The sequence below is a fragment of the Felis catus genome, chromosome A1 (assembly GCF_018350175.1).
Source record: "Felis catus isolate Fca126 chromosome A1, F.catus_Fca126_mat1.0, whole genome shotgun sequence".
NCBI lineage: Eukaryota > Metazoa > Chordata > Mammalia > Carnivora > Felidae > Felis > Felis catus.
The window spans coordinates 25,901,065-25,920,566 of NC_058368.1; the positions used below are offsets into that span (position 1 = coordinate 25,901,065).

The following is a 19,502-nucleotide window of genomic DNA, read 5'->3' on the forward strand; positions in this document are numbered from 1 at the left end:
TATAAACGGAGTCATTATATGAACTTTGGGAATATTAGACCACTATTATATTAATGGCCACCACCTTCGTTGACTCTCTGCTACAAGTCTAGCTATTTTACTGTCTCACAATCCTTCCTTCCTTCTCAGCCTGTAAGAGAAGGACCTCAATCTGGTCTGGAGGAGTGCAGTGTTCCTTGACAAAGGGGAAGTTGAGCTAAACTCAGATCTAACTAGGAAAAGATGAGGGGAGGCAGAGAGTAGTGTCCAGATGGACTGGCATGTTCAAGGGACTTGAGTATAGGTAAGAGATGATAGAAGCTCTTGAAAGATGGCAGTGTTACAGACAGAGAGAACTAGGTGGGTACAGAACATTTGGGAGATAAATGGGCACTATTTGGTGATAGAATGTGAGGTAGAGGAGGAAACAGGTTTTGAGGAGACTTCCAAGTTCCTGAGAGGAACTTGGCGAATCTGAGAGGCGAATCCTGGAAGAGGGTGTGGAGATACTGATTTTGGACATTGTTCAGTATGAGGAGATTCTGAGATACTTGAAGATGTTGCGTAGATATTGGGACTTGGACTGGACTGGGCTGGAGATAGATATTTTTAAATCATGAAATTACAAGTGTAAAGACATTCTCCCCAGAGAGGACAGAGAGTACAGAGTGAAAGGAGAAGGCAGCCTAACAGGATAAAAACCAACAAGACTGCTGAGTTGAGAGCCAGAGAGGTAGAAGAGAGCTAAGAACATGACATGTCACAGAAGCCAGTGGACAGGAGAATTTTAAGAAGGAAGATGTGGTTAGTAGTAGCAGTGTAGTTTGCTGTGGAAAGGTCAGATAAAGCAAGAACAAAAAGTGATTTTTTGATTTTGTGACATGTAGGGCCTCCTTGATGTGGACACAGGTGATTGATTGCTCCTTGGCTCTCCTTTTGAGTTTCCTGCCATCTGTCTACACAGATATCTGCAGTTCTGACACCCTCCCCAGTGATTCCTAACAAGATGGTTGCAGCTGCCTTTGCCACCTGCCCTTGACATATTTGATGCTCCAACAGAAGTGTGTATACTTTGAATTCCCCTGACTTTTTGAGACTCAGATTGTAATAGTTCATTCAGTACCTTTTCATATTCAGATTTCCAGTGTCCTTCACCTCTGTGCATGCAATTTTAGCCTCTTTTGTGGTCATTCTCTGGACTTTTTGTCCTGAAAATCTTAAAGTTGGGCATACTCCTCTTTTCTAATTTTTTTAAAGTGTTTTTTTTTTGTTTTTTTTTTTTTTAAGTAATCTCTACACCCAATGTAGGGCTTGAACTCACAACCCCCAAATCAGGAGTCACATGCTCTACTGACTGAGCCAGCCAGGCTCCCCTGGGCATACTCCTCTTTGATCATAACCTCCATTCTGTTCAGCTCTGTTACCTCTGCCTGGTCTGGGACTAGTTGAGACCTCCCATCCCTTACCCCTTTTACTTTCTTCTTCCATCATCCTCTCTGTCTTCCCTTCGCTTCAGCTCCTCTGGTTAATATCTCAGCTCCTTATTCCTTCATCCTTCGTTGTAGCCACCTGGCAAAAATGTCGGCTCTGGCTCAGGTGCTGAGCGCCGCTCAAGAAAATCACACCGTCGAAGTGTTCTCTGCAAGGAACTGACTTAACTGATGAGAAGGCTGGGTCATTTTCTTAGTACTTGTTCCTTGTTGTGCAAAATTAGATGTTCAATAGGCATACATTTCTTGGTTATATAGGTGACTATGTAGAATAAAATTTCAATAAATTTGTTAAACTGATTTTATTTAGTTTAGCCAACAAAGATGCCAGTAAAAACAGCTCCTTAAAAGTGGCAGTTAGGATTCTGTAATGTGGGCTTAACATGCATTTTCTGATTATTTCCACATTTCTTGCTCCTAGGAGCTCTTTGTCCCGGCAAGACCTGTTACTAAGCGTCTCCCAAACAGGTTTTCTGGCCTTTCAGCTTCAGTTTTGCTCATGTGGTTACTTCTAGAAAAATCTTACCTACTCTATCTTTGAGTTTTGCCCTTAGATCAGCTAAATCCTGCCTCTTGAGGGCTTTTTTCCCCTCCATCTGGCTAGAGGACTATCTTGTCCTTCTTTTCTGTCTGCCACTTTAATACAGATGTCCCTTATGATCCTATTAATGAACTTCTTTGCATATGTGTCTTTTAAAAAAAAAAAAAAACTAAATTATAGTCTTTAGAAATATAAATATGTGGCTGTTTTACCTCCTGGTGCCATAGATCTAAGGGATGTTTGTAAATGTTGGTATATGTTTATGGGACTGGAAAATGTTTTTATTATGGGTGTAATTCTCTTATGGTATATCCAAGTAAGTGTTTGTAGAAATTTTGCTGAGATTCATATTTTTAATTCCTGTTTTAAACCATACCTTTGTTGTTTTTATTTATTTATTTTTTTACTTTTGTCGTTTTTAAAGAAATTGGGCAGAAATGTGTTGATCTGATTAATAATTGTGGTTGGAAGCCAGTAATAATAGCTAATAGTACTTAAACTTCTGTGGTTTTGAACATTAAATTCTCACCACATAGGACAGACCATCACTAGACCAGCCAAATTGATGTGTGTCTGAATGCATTTCTTTTCTAAAGTAGCTTTCCCCACGTGCATATGAACTATGCCCCCTTGTGGTTTTGTGTAAAAAATGCTTTAGCCTTTGAAGATGAAAACCAGCTTAGGTAGCATGTGTAGAATCCCTAGTAGAAGGCTAGTTTGACTTTCTAATGGTAGCAAGAAATCCTAGTACCCTTTGAATTTATGTTAACGTGTGTTTGACTAACTTCTTGACAATCGGTTAGCTTAAAAACTAGAAACATTCAGTATTTCAAAAGGCAAACATTGTATGTGGCTGAGGTCACCAAAAACTTAAAGCAGTAGACACTTGCCTTTCAGACTCTTAACCTAATATGAGCTCTAAGATAAATATATGTGAGGTGGCCATGAGACCACAGGCAACTAAAGGCTGAATTTTAGCCATGTAGGGATAATAATGACTGGTTAAGGTGTACTTGGAATCTTTGGAAGGCAGGCAGGGTTACTAATTTGTTTTACAAATTAGTTTTTACTCGTCCCCATTGATTTTAAGGTATGTTGTCTACACAGTGAAATTCATCCTTTTTAATGCATAGTTCTGACAGATGTGTATAGTCGTGTGATCACCACCACAGTCAAGGTATAGCACTATTCCATTATCCCCCCACATCCCCTCATGCCCGATGTGGTCAACTTCTAGCCCAGCTCTAGCCCCTGACAACCGCTGATACATTTCTCGTTGATGTGTTTGTGCCTTTGCAGAATATCGTGTCGATGGAATCATACGGTGTGTGACTTTTTGAGTCTGACTCTTGCTTATTAGCACAGTGCCTTTGAGATTCATTTATATTGTTGTATGTGGTAGTGGTTCGTCCCTTTCTGTTGCTGTGCTGTTCCACTGTATGGATGTACCACAATTTGTTCATTTACTTCTCAGCTGAGGGACATTGGGATGTTACCAGTATTTGGCAATTATGAGTAAAGCTTTTGTAAACATTGATGTACAGGTCTTTGTTTTGTTTAGACTTTTTTTTTTTTTTTTTGACTCGGGTAAATACCTGAGAGTGGGATTGATTTGTCATAGGATGAGCATATGTATAACTTTATAAGAAGCGTATGTTTAACTTTATAAGGAACTGCTTTTAGGAGGCAAGTTTTTAAATCCAGATATGCCTAGTTGGGCATGGACAGCATTCGGATCAAAGAGGATGGCTCGGATGCACTGGTGATTACATCAGTTAGGATCCTGTTTCAGTAAATGGATCAGCAACCTTACTATCTTAGCTTAGCACAAAGAGGTCTATTTTTCCCAAGTGGAAAAAAAAGTCTGGGGCTACTGCTGCTTAGCAGCACCATCAGGCACATTTTCTTCCTTGTTGCCCCTTAGTAGGTGGCTTTCTTCATGTCCACTAGAAGGTTCCTGCATATCCAAATATTAAGCCCTCATTCTAGGCAAGACGACAAGAAAAAGGCAAAAGACACACAAAGCTGAGTTTGCCTCTTTTCGTTGGCAGAACAGTAGCTCTGTTTTTAGACCCGACCAAGAGACTCCCACGTAGCGCTCATTGGCTATAAGTGGGTTGCTTGACCACTTTTAGTGACGACAGAGTTGGTGGAGCATCCCCAAATGAAATTGTTAAGGAAGAGGGGAGAACAGGCAGTTCGTAGTGTTTGCCTCGGTGCTTGGTGGCCAAGTTTAAAGCTCCTTGAATTTCAAAACTCTTTTTTTTTTTTTTTTTTTTAAATTTCAAACCTCTTAAGTGGTATTTGGAAGCAGCTCTGTCCTGAATAAAGGATGGACTTGAACAAGTGTTTAATATGCTTATTGGTGATGATTTTTATGTAAGATAGGTGGGGGCAGAGGGGATAGAGTATAGTTCTAGTTTTTAGAATGTAGGCTGAAAGTATCCCATGACAGTGGACAGAAATGCCTTGGGAAAGGAATGAGTCAACCTGTGGAGTGAATAAATGAAGTTACGGATTTGTGAAATTTAGAGATGTTGAAAGAGAATGAGGATATTGGGTGAGGATGACAACTTGGGATGAAGTTTATACCTGTGATGTTGCCTTATTAATAAAGTGCTCTGTGGGGCACCTGGGTGTCTCAGTCGGTTAAGCGTCCAACTTCAGCTCAGGTCATGATCTCATAGTCTGTGGGTTCGAGCCCCGCATCGGGCTCTGTGCTGACAGCTCAGAGCCGGGAGCCTGCTTCGGATTCTGTGTCTCCCTCTCTCTCTGCCCCTCCCCTGCTCATGCTCTGTCTCTCTCTGTCGCAAAAATAAATAAAAACATTAAAAAAAAAAATAAAGTGCTCTGAGATGATCCCTTCGCACTTGCTGATTCATCTGAGGTTATTCCATATCTTGTTCCTCAAGTTCTTTCTCTGAAAATATTCATACATTGTTTCTCTAAGTGTACTTTATTAATAAAAAGCATGGGAAACATTTCTTTTTCGGTACATTTGATAGATCTCTTAAGAGTATGTGAATATTCTTTCCACTAGCAGTTTTTAAAAAACCAATTATAAAAATATATTTACGTTTTAAAATTCTATCATTCTCTATTAAAAAATGTTATTTGAAGGCCTAAAAAGAATAAATTTCACATCAATGTGGCAGAATAATCCTTATGTCTTGAATTTTATCTTTTGAGTGTTACCTTCTTTCTGAGGAAGGCATTGTATTCTTTGACATACAGGGAAGGTAAAGCCTTTATGTAATTGCTATGTTAAAAAACGTTGTAAAAGATTTTCGTACAGTAAGAATTTTGGAGTTGGAAGAAAATGCTGAAGATTTGGTTTATCTTTAAAGGAAGTACATCTTTACGTTTATTCCTTTATCCAGCCAAACTTGGAGATGCCTACTGTGTTTAAAAACTTTAGGGGTTGGGGCGCCTGGGTGGCGCAGTCGGTTAAGCGTCCGACTTCAGCCAGGTCACGATCTCGCGGTCCGTGGGTTCGAGCCCCGCGTCGGGCTCTGGGCTGATGGCTCGGAGCCTGGAGCCTGTTTCCGATTCTGTGTCTCCCTCTCTCTCTGCCCCTCCCCCGTTCATGCTCTGCCTCTCTCTGTCCCAAAAATAAATAAACATTGAAAAAAAAATTAAAAAAAAACAAAAACAAAAAAAACTTTAGGGGCACCTGGGTGGCGCAGTCGGTTAAGCGTCCGACTTCAGCCAGGTCACGATATCGCGGTCCGTGAGTTCGAGCCCCGCGTCGGGCTCTGGGCTGATGGCTCAGAGCCTGGAGCCTGTTTCCGATTCTGTGTCTCCCTCTCTCTCTGCCCCTCCCCCGTTCATGCTCTGTCTCTCTCTGTCCCAAAAATAAATCAACGTTGAAAAAAAAATTTAATAAAAACTTTAAGGCTTTCTGGGGTGCGTGGGTGGCTCAGTCAGTGGAGTGTCCAATTCTTGATTTCAGCTCAGGTCACGATCTCCCGGTTCATGGGATCGAGTCCCACGTTAGGCTCTGTGCTGACAGCGTGGAGCCTGCCTGGGATGCTCTCTTTCCTTCTCTCTCTGCCCCTCCCCTGCTTGCACATGCATGCTGCACACTCTCTCTCTCAAAATAAAAAACCAAAAAACAACTTTAAGGCTTTCTGCTAATAGTCTGCAACCCCCCCTGCCAGAAGCAATTCTTTCTTAATTCCTGACCTTTGAGGTATAAATGCTGTGATTTGGCATTCTAGAACACAGACTCTATCTGGAAACAGCGGTGGAAGTTTGCTAGAAACGTTGAAACATATTTCACAGTAGACAGGGAGTCCACTAGGTGGAGTAGTTATGTGATATATGTTTCACTAGTTACTGTGGTGCTGAGGAAATTCTTTTAAATTGTAACCCCAGTTCTTTCAGAATTCCAACAGAGGGGGTCTGCTTCTAAAACATGCTACGTCTTTTTGAAGTCCAGAAAGACTTTGAAATAAAAATACGGTAGTATGGCTTGTGTGGAAGCAGTTGTGGGTCAGTGCCAGTAAAGAAGGGTTGTGTTTATATAGAGAATAAGCTTAGGGGAAAAGTCAACAAATGGGTGGTGATTTGAGAAGGAAAGAGTCAGAGTATGACCAGAATGATGTGTGCCGAGATCACGGTTGGCATAGTTTTGACCATTTATCGACCTCAGTGCTTAAGGATCATCACTGCAGGCTAAAGGCTGAGGCAAGGGGAAGACAGAGTAGGGAAGACAGGAAAGAAGGAGGAGAAGGAAAAAGGGCATATGGCTTTTTTAATCAAAGCTGCAAACTCTTCCTTATTCTTGTGTTTCAGTATTAATGTTGCTCTATATGTAACAAGGTCTTGTGTTTCTGGTTTTCCTTTTTTTTGGATAATTTGCTTTCTAGTGCCCTTGCTTTTCCTAGTTTTTAGTCTTCGGGAATGTGTAAATAGGAATAGCATAAATTTGGAAGAGGGTTTTATTAATTCAAGCACTGAAAAATGGAATCTTACAGCTTTTCAAGGGATATTAAAAGAGCCGTTACCTTTAGGAAAGTGTTACTTTAGTATCGGCTAGAAGCAAAGTGAGCTGTTTTAAAAGACTTCCACCATCGGAGTTTGCGCAACCTCCTTGATGTCTTAAGGAATTCTTTCTTATCTCACCTAAAATCCCCTTGCTATCACATTTACATTCTTTACCTTTGGGAAGCACGTAGGTAGCCTCTGTTTGCTTGTTCGTGGCCCACTGTAGCACCAAGTCTTTAGTGCTTGGCGTGTGGCTCAACATGGTCAGGGGCTGCAGTACTCAGAAGAAAAGTGTTGAAGAGACATTCATAGTAAGAAGAAGTGAATTTCGGAGATGTGAAGGGTGTTGAGTGGCTGTGAGTCACTTGCCTAGACACTGTGGGGCCTGTGAACGTCATCACCGTTTTCCTCACCATTTCTGCGTCTGCGTATTTCTGTCTTCAGATTGGGACCAGCTGGCTGCCATCCTTTCCGTAAGAGCGTTTATTGTCATTTCTCTTCCTCTTTTAAAGGCTGCAAATAGTTCCAGTTCCTTTCATCTTTCTTCAGAGGTTTTCTTTTTCATCTTGTTAATCATCTTTGAATCTCTTCTGAATCCCTTCCAAGTTTTATTTTTCCTCAACATTCCTTTTCAGTGTAGGGGCACAAAACTGAACACAGTGCCCTGAGAGTTTCTGACGACTTTTGAATATCATGAGAGGAAGATTTCACACTTGTACATATGCCAGACTCCATTTCACATAACCTTAGATTATGTTTGCTTTCCAAAAGTCCAGTCATATGGTGCTGACTGGCTGTCAGATTTTTGTCTCCTATGACCTTGATCTTCTCCTCTTATGTTTATTTATAGCTTGTACATTCATCATCTTTTATTTATGGAGTTTACTTTCCTTGGCTGAATAGATTGCTTTGCACGGTCCTCATTGAAATTCATTGCCTTTTTTCTGATTATTTCACCACTTACTCAATGTCATTTCCATTCTTATCTTCCAATGTGGCCAACCCAAAGGCTTCATATTGTCTGTGCCATTCAAATCAGTGATGCAGGTGTTAAAAAACAAAAAAAAAAAACAAAAACAAAAAAAAAAGGGAAGTTGGGGGTGGAAACAATGTCCCAGAAACAATGGCAGAACACAATTTGTTGATATTTCTTAAAATATTTACTCTGATGACCAGCCAAGCTGAGTGGTAGAGAGCTGTGTTCCCCCTCTGTCTGTGCTTTTTTTATACTCCTAAGATCTGTTCCCCTCACCACCAGAGTTTGCATCTCCACACGACTGTGCCAAGGAACAAAGAAAGCTTTGTCAGAGCAATTCATCTTGCACATTGCTGTCAGATTTAATCTTAATCACTGCCTTACACATAGCTCTCCCTGTTCATAACTTTCCGTGGCTCCCTACTGTCACTGAAATAACTATAAACTTTCTAGTCTGGTTTCAAGGCACATTTAATGGCCTCAGCCTCCCTTTCTGTCTGATTGCTTGTAACTGTTTCGTACAAAATGAACCACTTGCCATTCCCTGGATATCTTGCACACCTTCTGAGGCTTTGGTTTGTTTGTATTGTTTATTCTGCTTAGAACACTGAAGCTTTTCCATCTGATTTCTGTTTATTAACACCATGTAAGACTAATTTCTTTCATCTTTCTTCCGGATTTCTCCTGCTGGATATGATCATTTCCTCCCACCCAGTCTTTGTACCTCTTTGGGGTACTTTTATTATATTTTGCCCTTTGTAATAGCTATTTGTGTGCTTTTCTTATCTTTTTTTGAGAACTGTTTCTTCCTCATTTTGGTAACTTTGGGTGTACCTCGTATGTATTTGCATAAGTAATTGCATAGACTTACATTTTTTAAATAGTATTTATGGATAAATGACAAATAAATGAACTATATCAGTTTGAGCACATTTTATGATATATTTAATTCAAATTCTCGTATAAGCTCCTTATCTACTCATTGATTGGTGACAGTTTGTGGACTGACAGCTGGTCTACTTGAGTAGCATTGTCACAGTCTACTTTTTTTCTCTTAAAAAATTCTAGAAAGAATTAAAGGTTTAAAATGATTTATTGTATTAGTTATTAAATAAACAGAAATTGCTAAATGCAGTAATTGCTTGATTAGATAATTAAATTTGTACTCTAAAAGCCCTTTTATAATTGGTTTTTATTGTTTTCTAGAAACTACCCGACTCTGGCCAATATTGAAAGAAAGAAAAAATTAAAACTTGAAAAGGAAAAGAGAGGAGCAGTTTTGACAACAACACAGTATGGGTAAGTTCCTTAAAATCGCTTGCATTCTCAATGCTTATTTTATTTTATTTTTTTAAATGTTTATTTCTTTATTTTGAGAGAGAGAGCGTGCCCCCATGTGCACAAGCCAGGGAGGGGCAGGGGGAGGAGAGAATCCCAAGCAGACTCCATGCTCTCAGTACAGAGCCAGACATGGGGCTTGAACTCACAAACCATGACGTCCTAACCTGTGCCAAAATCAAGAGTCGGGGGCTCAACAGACTGAGCCACCCAGCACCCCAACTCAATGCTTATTTTATTTTATTTTATTTTATTTTATTTTATTTTATTTTATTTATTTATTTTTTTAATTTTTTTTTTTAATGTTTATTTTTGAGACAGAGCGAGACAGAGCATGAATGGGGGAGGGGCAGAGAGAGAGAGGGAGACACAGAATCGGAAGCAGGCTCCAGGCTCTGAGCCATCAGCCCAGAGCCCGATGCGGGGCTCGAACTCACGGACCGCGAGATTGTGACCTGAGCTGAAGTTGGACGCTTAACTGACTGAGCCACCCAGGCGCCCCTCAATGCTTATTTTAAATGAGTATGCTTAAAATTAATAAACGAGCATACACCAAAATCTTAAAATTTCTACATTTCTGATTCTGAAATCTTTGCTTTTATAAATTTTTAACTTCAGGATTTCTTTATGTTTTTAAACAGATAATACCCCATATTCACGTGGTTTTCACAAAGACTTGTTAATAAGTATTTTCTGTCTTTGTCTCCTAGCTAAACAGTTGTCCTTCTCAGAGACAACCCATTTTTCCTTCCAGAGATACTTCATGTAGCACATAAGATAGTAGTCTTTTGTTCTCTTTCTCCTTTTTTGACACTATTTCTATATCTTGCTTTTTTAGCCAAATGATATATTGGGAGATTGTCCCATATTAATAAATAACAAGCCTCCTCATTCTTCAAGGATGTATAGAATCCTAAGGGTAACCCACAGGGTTTTTATTGTTTTTGTTTTTTTCTTTTCTAAAACTAATTTCCCGTTGACAGGTACTTAAGTTTTTACCAATCTTTTACGAATAAAAATATGCCATGCTTGGCCTGCACATACATTTTACACATGTACAAATACTTCTAAGGATGGATTCCTAGAAGTGGATTTGCTGAGTCAAAAGATAAAATGTATATTTGCGGTATTAATGGTTAACTGCCAAATAACTGTCATAGCTTGCTCTCCCACCAGCGGTCTATGAGATGCCCTGTTTTCCCTAGTCCCTCACCTTCATAGAAGTTTGTTCAAAATTGTTTCCATTTTGGGGCCCCTGGGTGGCTCGGTCGGTTGGACGGCTGACTACAGCTCAGGTCATGATCTCACGGTCCGTGAGTTTGAGCCCCGCGTCGGGCTGTGTGCTAACAGTTTGGAGCCCGGAGCCTGCTTCCGATTCTGTGTCTCCCCCTCTCTCTACCCCTTCCCTGCTGCTCTCTGTCTCTCTCTCAAAAATAATAAGCATTAAAAAAAAAAATTAAAAAAAATTGTTTCCATTTTATTTTTTTGCTAAAGTTTATTTTTAATATAAATAAAATCTGTAAATCTCAGGTGTACAACTCGGATTTATACACATACCCACATACACCTATACATCCATGCAACCTCCACACAGATTAATATACAAAATGTCTTCGTCTCATAAATCTCTCTTAAGCTCTCCCTAGTTCGATGCCTCTCTGCAAAGATGACCTCTCTTCTGATTTCTGTCATCACAGATTTATTTTGCCTGCTCTTGGAACCTCATATAAAAATCATATAATATATGTTCTTTGGTGTAAGATTTCTATGGTTCAGAATTATTTTGTTGTATTCATTCATTTTATGTATAGCTATAAACTGTTCATTCTTGTGTAGAACTCATTTGTAAGAATATCCATTCTACTGTTGGACATTAGGGTTGTTTCCAGTGTGGATTATTATGAATAAGCTGTTACCAATGAACATCCTTTTTTTTTTTTTTTTTTTTTTAAGTTTATTTATTTTGAGAGAGAGAAAATCCCAAGCATGCTTTGCACTGTCAGTGCAGAGCCCAACGCAGGGCTCAAACTCACGAACTGTGAGATTATGACCTGAGTGGAAGTCAGACTTAACCAACTGAGCCACCCAGGCACCCCGAACATTCCTTTACATGTCTTTTGGGAACATAAGTACTCATTTTCACTGGTCATATATATGCTGGATCATTGGGCATCTGTATGTTTAGCTTTGATAGGTAAAGCCGAACAGTTTTCCATAATGGTTTTACCAATTTACACTCGTACTGATTGTGTATCTAATTGCCCTTGTTTCTTGACTAATGCTTAGTTATGCCTTTTCCTCATGTCATGCCATTTCTCTCTTGACTAATGATGTTGGACACCTTTTTTAAAAGTTAAGAAAAAATTTTTTTAAGTTTATTTATTTTGAGAGGGACAGAGCAAGAGAGAGTGTGTGTGAGTGGGGGAGGGGCAGAGAGAGAGAGAGAGAGAGAGAGAGAGAGAGAGAGAGAGACAGAGAGAATCCCAAGCAGGCTTTCATGCTGTTAGCATGGAGCCTGACGTGGGCTTAATCCAGTGAACTATGAGATCATGACCTGAGTCGAAATCAGGTCAGATGCCCAACCAACTGAGCCACCCATGTTGCCCCTATTTTTATTTTTATTTTATTTTAATTTTTATTTTTAAAAAAAGTTGATTTATTTTGAGAGAGTGTGAGTAGGGGAGGGGCGGAGAGGGGTTGGAGAGAGAATCCCAAGCAGACTCCATGCTGGGTGTGCAGAGACCGACACGGGGCTTGAACTCACAAACCGTGAGTGAGCCAGAATCAAGAGTCTGGACGCTTAACTGACTGAGCCACTCAGGCACCACCCCCCCCCCATTTTTATTTTAGGTAGAGAGAGTGAGAGCAAGAGTGTGTGAGCAGGGAAGAGGGGTGGGGCAGGGAGAGAGAATCTCAAGCAGGCTCCATGCTCAGTGCAGAGCCTGACGCAGGGCTCAGTTCCACAACCCTAGGATCATGACCTGAGCCCAGATCAAAAGTTGGACGTTCAACTGACCAAACCACCCAGGTGCCGCTGATGTTGGACACCTTTTTATTTGCTTATCAGCATTTTGCTATTTTCTTGTGAAGTGCCAGTTCAAGTTTTCGACCAGTTTTTAATTGGGTTGCTTTTCTTGATTTGTAGGAGTTATTTACTTAGATACAAATCCTATTTTGAGTAGAGTGTATATATGCAAATATATCCTCACAACTTGTGACTTGCCTTTTTACTCTCTTAATGAGTGTCCTTTTTTCCCCCCAATAAAATAGCAAGTATTAATTGCTCAGACATCTGGAGTCAGTTGGGGTTCAGTTAGATCTTGACAAAGTTCAGTCACAGCTGGGGTTTGGTAGGCTGATGGCTGATCTAGCCTGGCTGATGGCTGGGGTACCTACATATTTACCATTTCTGGTACTCTTCATTCTTTAATGGTGATCCATCTTTTTGTCTAATAGCATTTTCCTTTTGCTAAAACACTTTCTTTGACATTTCTTGTAGTAAAGAACCGCTCGAGGTGACTTCTTTCAGCTTCTGTGTGTCTGAAAAGGTTTTTCTTTGCGTTTCTTTTTGTATCTTTTTTTTTTTTTTTTTTTTGAGAGAGAGAGAGAGAGAGAGTATGCAAGTGGGAGAGAGGGGCAGAGGGAGAGAGAGAGAGAATCATAAGTGGAGGCTCCATCCTCAGCGCAGAGCCTGATGAGGGGCTCGATCCCACAACCTTGGCTGGGATCGTGACCTGAGCTGAAATCAAGAGTTGGACACTTAACCGACTGAGCCACCCAGGTGCCCTAATTTTTTTTGTTACATGTCCTGTTTTTTTGTTGTTGTTTCCTTCCTTGCCTCCTTTTGGAATAATTGAATAATTTCTTAATATTCCTCTCCCCCTCTATTAGCTTTTTAGTTGTAATTGTTCCTTTATCTCTCCACTTCATGTGCATCTACACTTTAACTTATGTTATGCTTTAAGTGTTTTAAAGTGTTGATTAAATAAACTTTTTATTTAATTAATTAATTTATTTATGTTTAATGTTTTATTTATTTTTTGAGAGAGTGCAAGTGGGGGAGGTACAGAGAGAGGGGGACAGAGGATCCCAAGCAGGCTCTGCACTGACAGCACGAGCTCGATGGACTTGAACTCACCAACTGTGAGATCATGACCTGGGCTGAACTCAGATGCTCAACCAACTGAGCCACCCAGGCGCCCCTAAACTTTTCCCTGTAAATGATTGTTAGGCAACTGTGTAAAGAACTACTCCCTCAAAGGTGGGGCAGTGCAACTTCCAGATACATCACTTTTCAGTGAAGTCTTATTGATCTCGTCAACTAAAGGTCATTCCAGGGGCACTTGGCTGGCTCAGTCAGTAGATGATGAGACTCTTGATCTTGGGGTTGTGAGTTCGAACCCCATGTTGGGTATAGAGATTACTGAAAAAACAATCTTTAAAAAAAAGTCATTCTAATTCATTGCTTATTACTGAATACCTTAAAAATGATCATTTAGAAGTCATCTGTGGTGAGGTGCTGTAGGAGCAGAATACAAGGAAGGCTTCTGTGAATGGGAGCCTATGGAAAGTTGCATCTCTTCATCATCCTCATGGGGACTGTGAGCCAGAGGCAAGACTCTTAACTTGTTTTACCTGTGATGAAACTGTTGAGGCCTGACGTCTGCGGTTGCACATTAGAAATTGGTCCATGGTTTTCTGCAAAATTTGGAGCCTATATATGATTTTTTGGAATGAGACTTTGTAAGGATTATGGTGACCCTAAAAGAATTAAGAACCTTTGGATTACAGAAATATTAACCAAATATGTTGGCTTAGCAAGTTATTTAGAAAATGTTATGGTAATAACTACCATTTATTAAGGGCTCAGTGTGGCACTTTATATTAATTCTATGTGTCTATGATTCCCTTTCTACAAACAACGGATTAAGCAGACTTAGGGATATTAATATTGTCCAAGAGGCACAGCTAGTAAGTGACAAAATTGGGATTTGAACCCAGATTTCTAATTTCTATATTCCTAACTGCAGCCTCCATTATTAATGAAAAACAAACAAACAACAACAAAAAAAAAACAACAAAAAAAGAATTCTGGTAAATGACAAATTAGAAAAAAAAATGTATTTTTTGTGAAAATTCATCCCCACCAAAGGATACTTTGTATTTTCTATTGAGAATGTGTAACAAACCTTTTTTTGAAATTTTTCCCTATACATAGCTTACATTAGAATATGCTTGTATAAGCATTGTTTTTCCTTCTAAGATGAGTAATTGTAGTCATTGAGAGGGCACTTGATTTGAGATAGCTGTGAAACTGTGCTCAGTTTATGATCTTTAAGCTTATCCTCTTACAAAGTGAAGAGAGTAGTACCTGTCTAGCCAATTTCAAAGAGCTGTCATGAAGATCAAACAAGGCAGCATATTTGTAAGTGCGTCAGAAACTTTAAGATGCCTGTAGAATGACTAGACAAGAGTTAACACACTTTGTAAGTTTAAGAAACACTTTTATGCACAATCAGAATGAAAATTCTGCCAGTTAAATTCACCTCCTGTTGATCATACAACATAGACCCTTTTCAGAGGGGTTAAAATACGGGAGGAATTGTGCATCTTGGAATTCATAAAGTGGTATTTATTGTCATGTGTTATTTTATTAAAGTTCTGCCATAGTTCCCTGTGGAAGCCATTGAGTTTATTTCTTTTATCTCTTGAATGTAATAGGCTACAAATGATTGATTTGGTGGCTAGGTTTCTTTTACATTCAGTACTCTCCTTTAAATTTTCCTTGGGGGGAGGGCACCTGGGTGGCTCAGTGTGTTAAGTGTCAGACTCTTGGTTTTGGCTCAGGTCATAATTTCATGGCCCTGAGATCGAGCTCTGCATTGGGCAGGAGCCTGCTTGAGATTCTCTCTTTCTCTCTCCCTCTGCCCTTCCCCCACTGGTGCTTTCTTGTGGTCTCTCTCTCAAAAAAAATTTTTTTTCTTTTTCTTGGGGGGTCAGTGCCTTTTATATTAAGAATTGCATTTTTCTCACTCCAGCAAGATGAAGGGGATGTCCAGACATTCACATATGGCAAAGATCAGAAGTCCTGGCAGGCATCACAAATGGAAAAATGACTGTGTTGGACAGACAGCAGCCACTGGATCTGGTAGTAGCTTGCGTGATTCGAAGCCTGAAGATCCGCCCAAGGCAAATGCAGACCCTCTGGGTGTTTTGGTAAACACGGACTCTGGTAAGCTAAACAGGAAAGCAGCATGTTGATAAGCTTACTGGCCATGGTGCTGAACTTGATTCTTCACAGTGTTATTTTTGGAGAGTTTGATGGCAAATATGTACAAAAGTAGAATGATGCTTTTCTTTTTCTTTGTAATGGGAGTGTCTTGTCAAAACCCTCATTTCAGGTCATCTTTTCTGAATCTTGGGGAGTGGGTGCATGAGGCAGACAGATATGAAAGGAAGGTTGTATTTATTGGATAATTGTCATAGTATGGTGTAATCTTGGGAACTTTCTTAAGATTGTTCTGAATGTGTCAATGCTATAGATTCAAAATCTTCCAGTTATGTTAATTTTTCCCCCAGTGAAGTGGGTAATTCCAGCGGAAGCCAGTATTATTTATGCAGCTAAGCGTGAACATAATCTCTTTGGGTAAATGATATTATTTCAGTGTATTTGATACTGTTCTTCCTCAGCCCATAGAATATATTTATATTAGCCTTAAATTCCCTTACTCTTGCTTAATAAGTTGAAAAATTAAAGGTCCAGAATGCTGCTAACCACATAGAGATACCGTCCAGCCTCTGAGGCTCCATTTTCCCTTCTGAAAAATAAAAATGTAGATGTAAGTGTCTTGAAAAACAAAAATGTAGGTGTAAATACTTCTACCATCTTTCCTTCCAATAACGTATGTATGTTCTCTTCTGCAAAGGAGTGTTATTAGTGAGTGGACTGATTTTACGTTAGAAGTTTGCTAGCAAGCTCTGTTCTGCTTGGAAGACAGTGGCTTCTGTGATAATCACATGGCAAATTATTAAACTTATGGATGGCAAGAGATGGGGTCACTCATTCAGTGACTAAATCAGGATGGAAGGGATCTTGGTATAAGAGAGTATTAGGCTAAGAATAAGATAGAATTTAGTTAGAATGATAGTAATTATTTTAACACCAACTAACACTTATTGAGTAAGGTACTTACTGTGCTCTACGTGCTTTGTACGTGTTAATAACTCTTTTTCTCATCTCAAACCTTTTCAAATGCATAGGTACTGTTGCTACTTCTATTTTAGAGCTGAGGGACGCAGGGTAAGGAGTTTACCTTAGTGCAGCTGCTAGCTAATGCCAGAGCCAAAGTTTGAATTTAAGAGTCTGACTCGACCGGACACTATACTTCCTCTAAATGTGAAGTCTGAATTTATCTAAAAAAATATTGTACGAGCCTAGGATAGTTGAGATGTAGGAGAGAGTTTAGAAAAGGCAACTTTTTATCCTTGTTGATAGCAAGGAAAAGGCAGATGACATCTGGGCCAGGGCTGTTTACTCTTGGGCACTGATTTTTTCCCTTCAAAGATATTAGAGCCCACACACACTTCATCAGATTCACAATGTGTGACCTTGATGATAAAAACCATCTGTATTCAAGTATAAACTTTCGTGTCATTAAAATACTTGAAACACAAAGACTACTGTTAAAATTAGTAAGTTACTAATTTGAAAATTATGTAATTCTTCATGTACTTTTCTAAATGAACATTTGAAGGACTTTGTAATGTTGCATAGTCTTCATCCTGTTAGCTTTGGTAGATGGGTAATTCTGTTTTCTTTCTCTTTTTTGAAGTAATCTCTATACACAATGTGGGGTTCAAACTCACAACCCTGAGATCAAGAGTTTCATGCTCTATTGACTGAGCCAGAAAGAACCCCTTCTGTTTTCTCATTTTTAAAGAAGTAGTTTAGTATGTGGTGATCTGGTGAAATACCAACAAAAAGATGATTATATATTTTGCTCTATTAAACCTGTATGTAGGTATTCAGGAGATACTTTAGATGTGAGAACAGTGTAAATACCTTCATCTTCATGGTAGAAAGCATTTAGTCAGATTCCTAGCAGCAGTTAAATGAGGGATCTCAAGTAATTTTTTTGGTTTAAATGTTGAAACCTTTACCTATACTGAGGATGAAAGATAGCAATGTACCTATATTGAGGGTCAAAGATGATTATGTAAGTCTTGAATATAAAACTCTTACAAGTAAGTTTTAAGTTTATGATAATGTTCTTTAAGGAAATTAAAAAAAAAAACGATCAAATTAGGGCAGCTTTGTTTTGTGGGAGAGATTCCATTTAAATTTATGTTATCCTTTACCTGGGATTTCTTCTGGACTTCTATATTTTCCAAAACAGTGTTTAGAGCATTGGTTCTTCAACTTTTCACTCCAGTTGTAGCTACAAAAAGCTATGTGTACCGTATTTTCACATGCCCAGATATTGTCAGCGTGTCTGCTCTCCAATCTGCCAGTCCTACACTTGTTTGCAGGCAGCTTCCTTCTCCATGGGCCTGAGCCGGCCCACCTTATGATCGGTTGTCATGCTCATTATCCAGGTTATCGTTGACAGGGCACCATTGTAATAATATGGCCCTGTTCATGCTCTCAGGTGGCAGTTTTCATCACTAATTTCACTTTTACAATGAAGATTTCTCAATGCTTTACTTTTTTTTTTCTCCTTTTTTAGGCTCAGAACCTTATGTAGACATCGGCATTCACATCTTAAACAAGGACAGTTTTTAAGGATCTTTATAGACTTCAGATCATGCTTAGAAAACCAGTGTTTTTTGTGATAGTTGGCAGTATGTGAACGCTCATTAATTGCGCGGGTGCTTTACTGTTACACAGGGAAAGCCTATCATTTGGAGTCTCCCGGTTTATCAGTTTTGAATATGGCCTGTTGTTACTAGATGTCCTTAATGGTGCTGTATTTTTTTTTTTTTTAATAGTTCCTTGCATATTCTGCTAACCCGTCTCTCAAGGTGTTGTTGCAAATCTGTTTTTGGTGTCTCATTCGTCGGGACCATGTTTATTTGTTGTTTAAGTATGTATACAACCTGTTTTATGGCTTTCCTGACATGTGGTTTTAGTAAGTGTTGTCTGAGCTAGAAAGAAAAGAGCTGGGCAATGATGCGTGTCAAGCATCGCCGACTGAAGTGCCTCAGCATCCACAAAACAAAAAAGATCCAAGTTGTCAGTTGTATAGTATAAATATAGCTATTGTCATAGAACACTGGGGGACATCAGTCTCTACACTGACATTAAGGTAGGTGGGCTTCTGGCGTTTAAAAGGTAGATGTGAAAATAAGAAAATAAGCTAGCATGTCAGTTGCCATGAATGCTTGTTAATACTTGTTTTTGAGAGTTGGAAACTGTAAAGCAAGGTTTCCATTTTTTAGGGTGACTTTTTCAACATACTGCGTTTTCTTTAGAGTACGTAATCGATAAATCTTCACGGAGCTAGAGTGTGTAATTGTGTTTTGCTTCATAAAGGCTATAGGAAATAGGAGGGGGATGAAGGCGAGAGACACGTAAAGAAAGAAGTTGTAGGAAGAAACCAGATGGGAAGCGTTTACACCTAGGGTTTATACTTACAAAGTCTGCAAGACTTACAGAGGGCATTTTTTTCCACACTTTTCATTTCAGTAAGGATTTACTTGAGGTCCCACATTCTGCTTGTTCAGGATTGTAATTTAGAGAAGTTTCTCCCTGCTTTCAAGAAATTCATAGTCCAGTGATAAATTTTAGATTATTATATATATATGTATTTTGGTCAGAGGGCATATGATATGATGTGTGAGAGATTGAGGTGAGGTTTACCCTAAGGAAAGTATTGCTAGGGTTTTAACAGTAAGAGAAATTATTTGAGCTAGTATTTTGTAATCATTTTAAAGTTTGATTTTATCATCTTCATTGCTCCTATCTTTATACTGGCATTTTTGGTTTAGAGAGGTGTTTCGGCTGCTTTTGTTAAAAAGTGAGTGAATTTTCGTTGAGTATTATTTTGTCAGCCAGTACAATGCCTTCAGCATACTCTTTGCAGCCGCTAAAAATGCCTGCGTTTGAACTGCTGGTAGATCCAAGGGACTTCGGGAATGGCTTTTTATTTATTTATTTTTTTAGATGAAAAGTCATGGTCGAGGACTGTTT

The 19,502-nt window shown here is 39.2% G+C and overlaps 1 protein-coding gene across 1 annotated transcript in view; it reads left to right on the forward strand.

Annotated features, from left to right (window-relative positions):
• Nucleotides 1-19,502, forward strand: part of NUFIP1 (nuclear FMR1 interacting protein 1) — a 39,942-nt gene that overhangs the window by 9,575 nt on the left and 10,865 nt on the right. The window contains exons 6-7 of the mRNA XM_023251699.2: nt 9,182-9,274; nt 15,352-15,545. Of these exons, the coding sequence (XP_023107467.2) occupies nt 9,182-9,274; nt 15,352-15,545 (287 nt within the window). The remainder of the gene's footprint in view (nt 1-9,181; nt 9,275-15,351; nt 15,546-19,502) is intronic.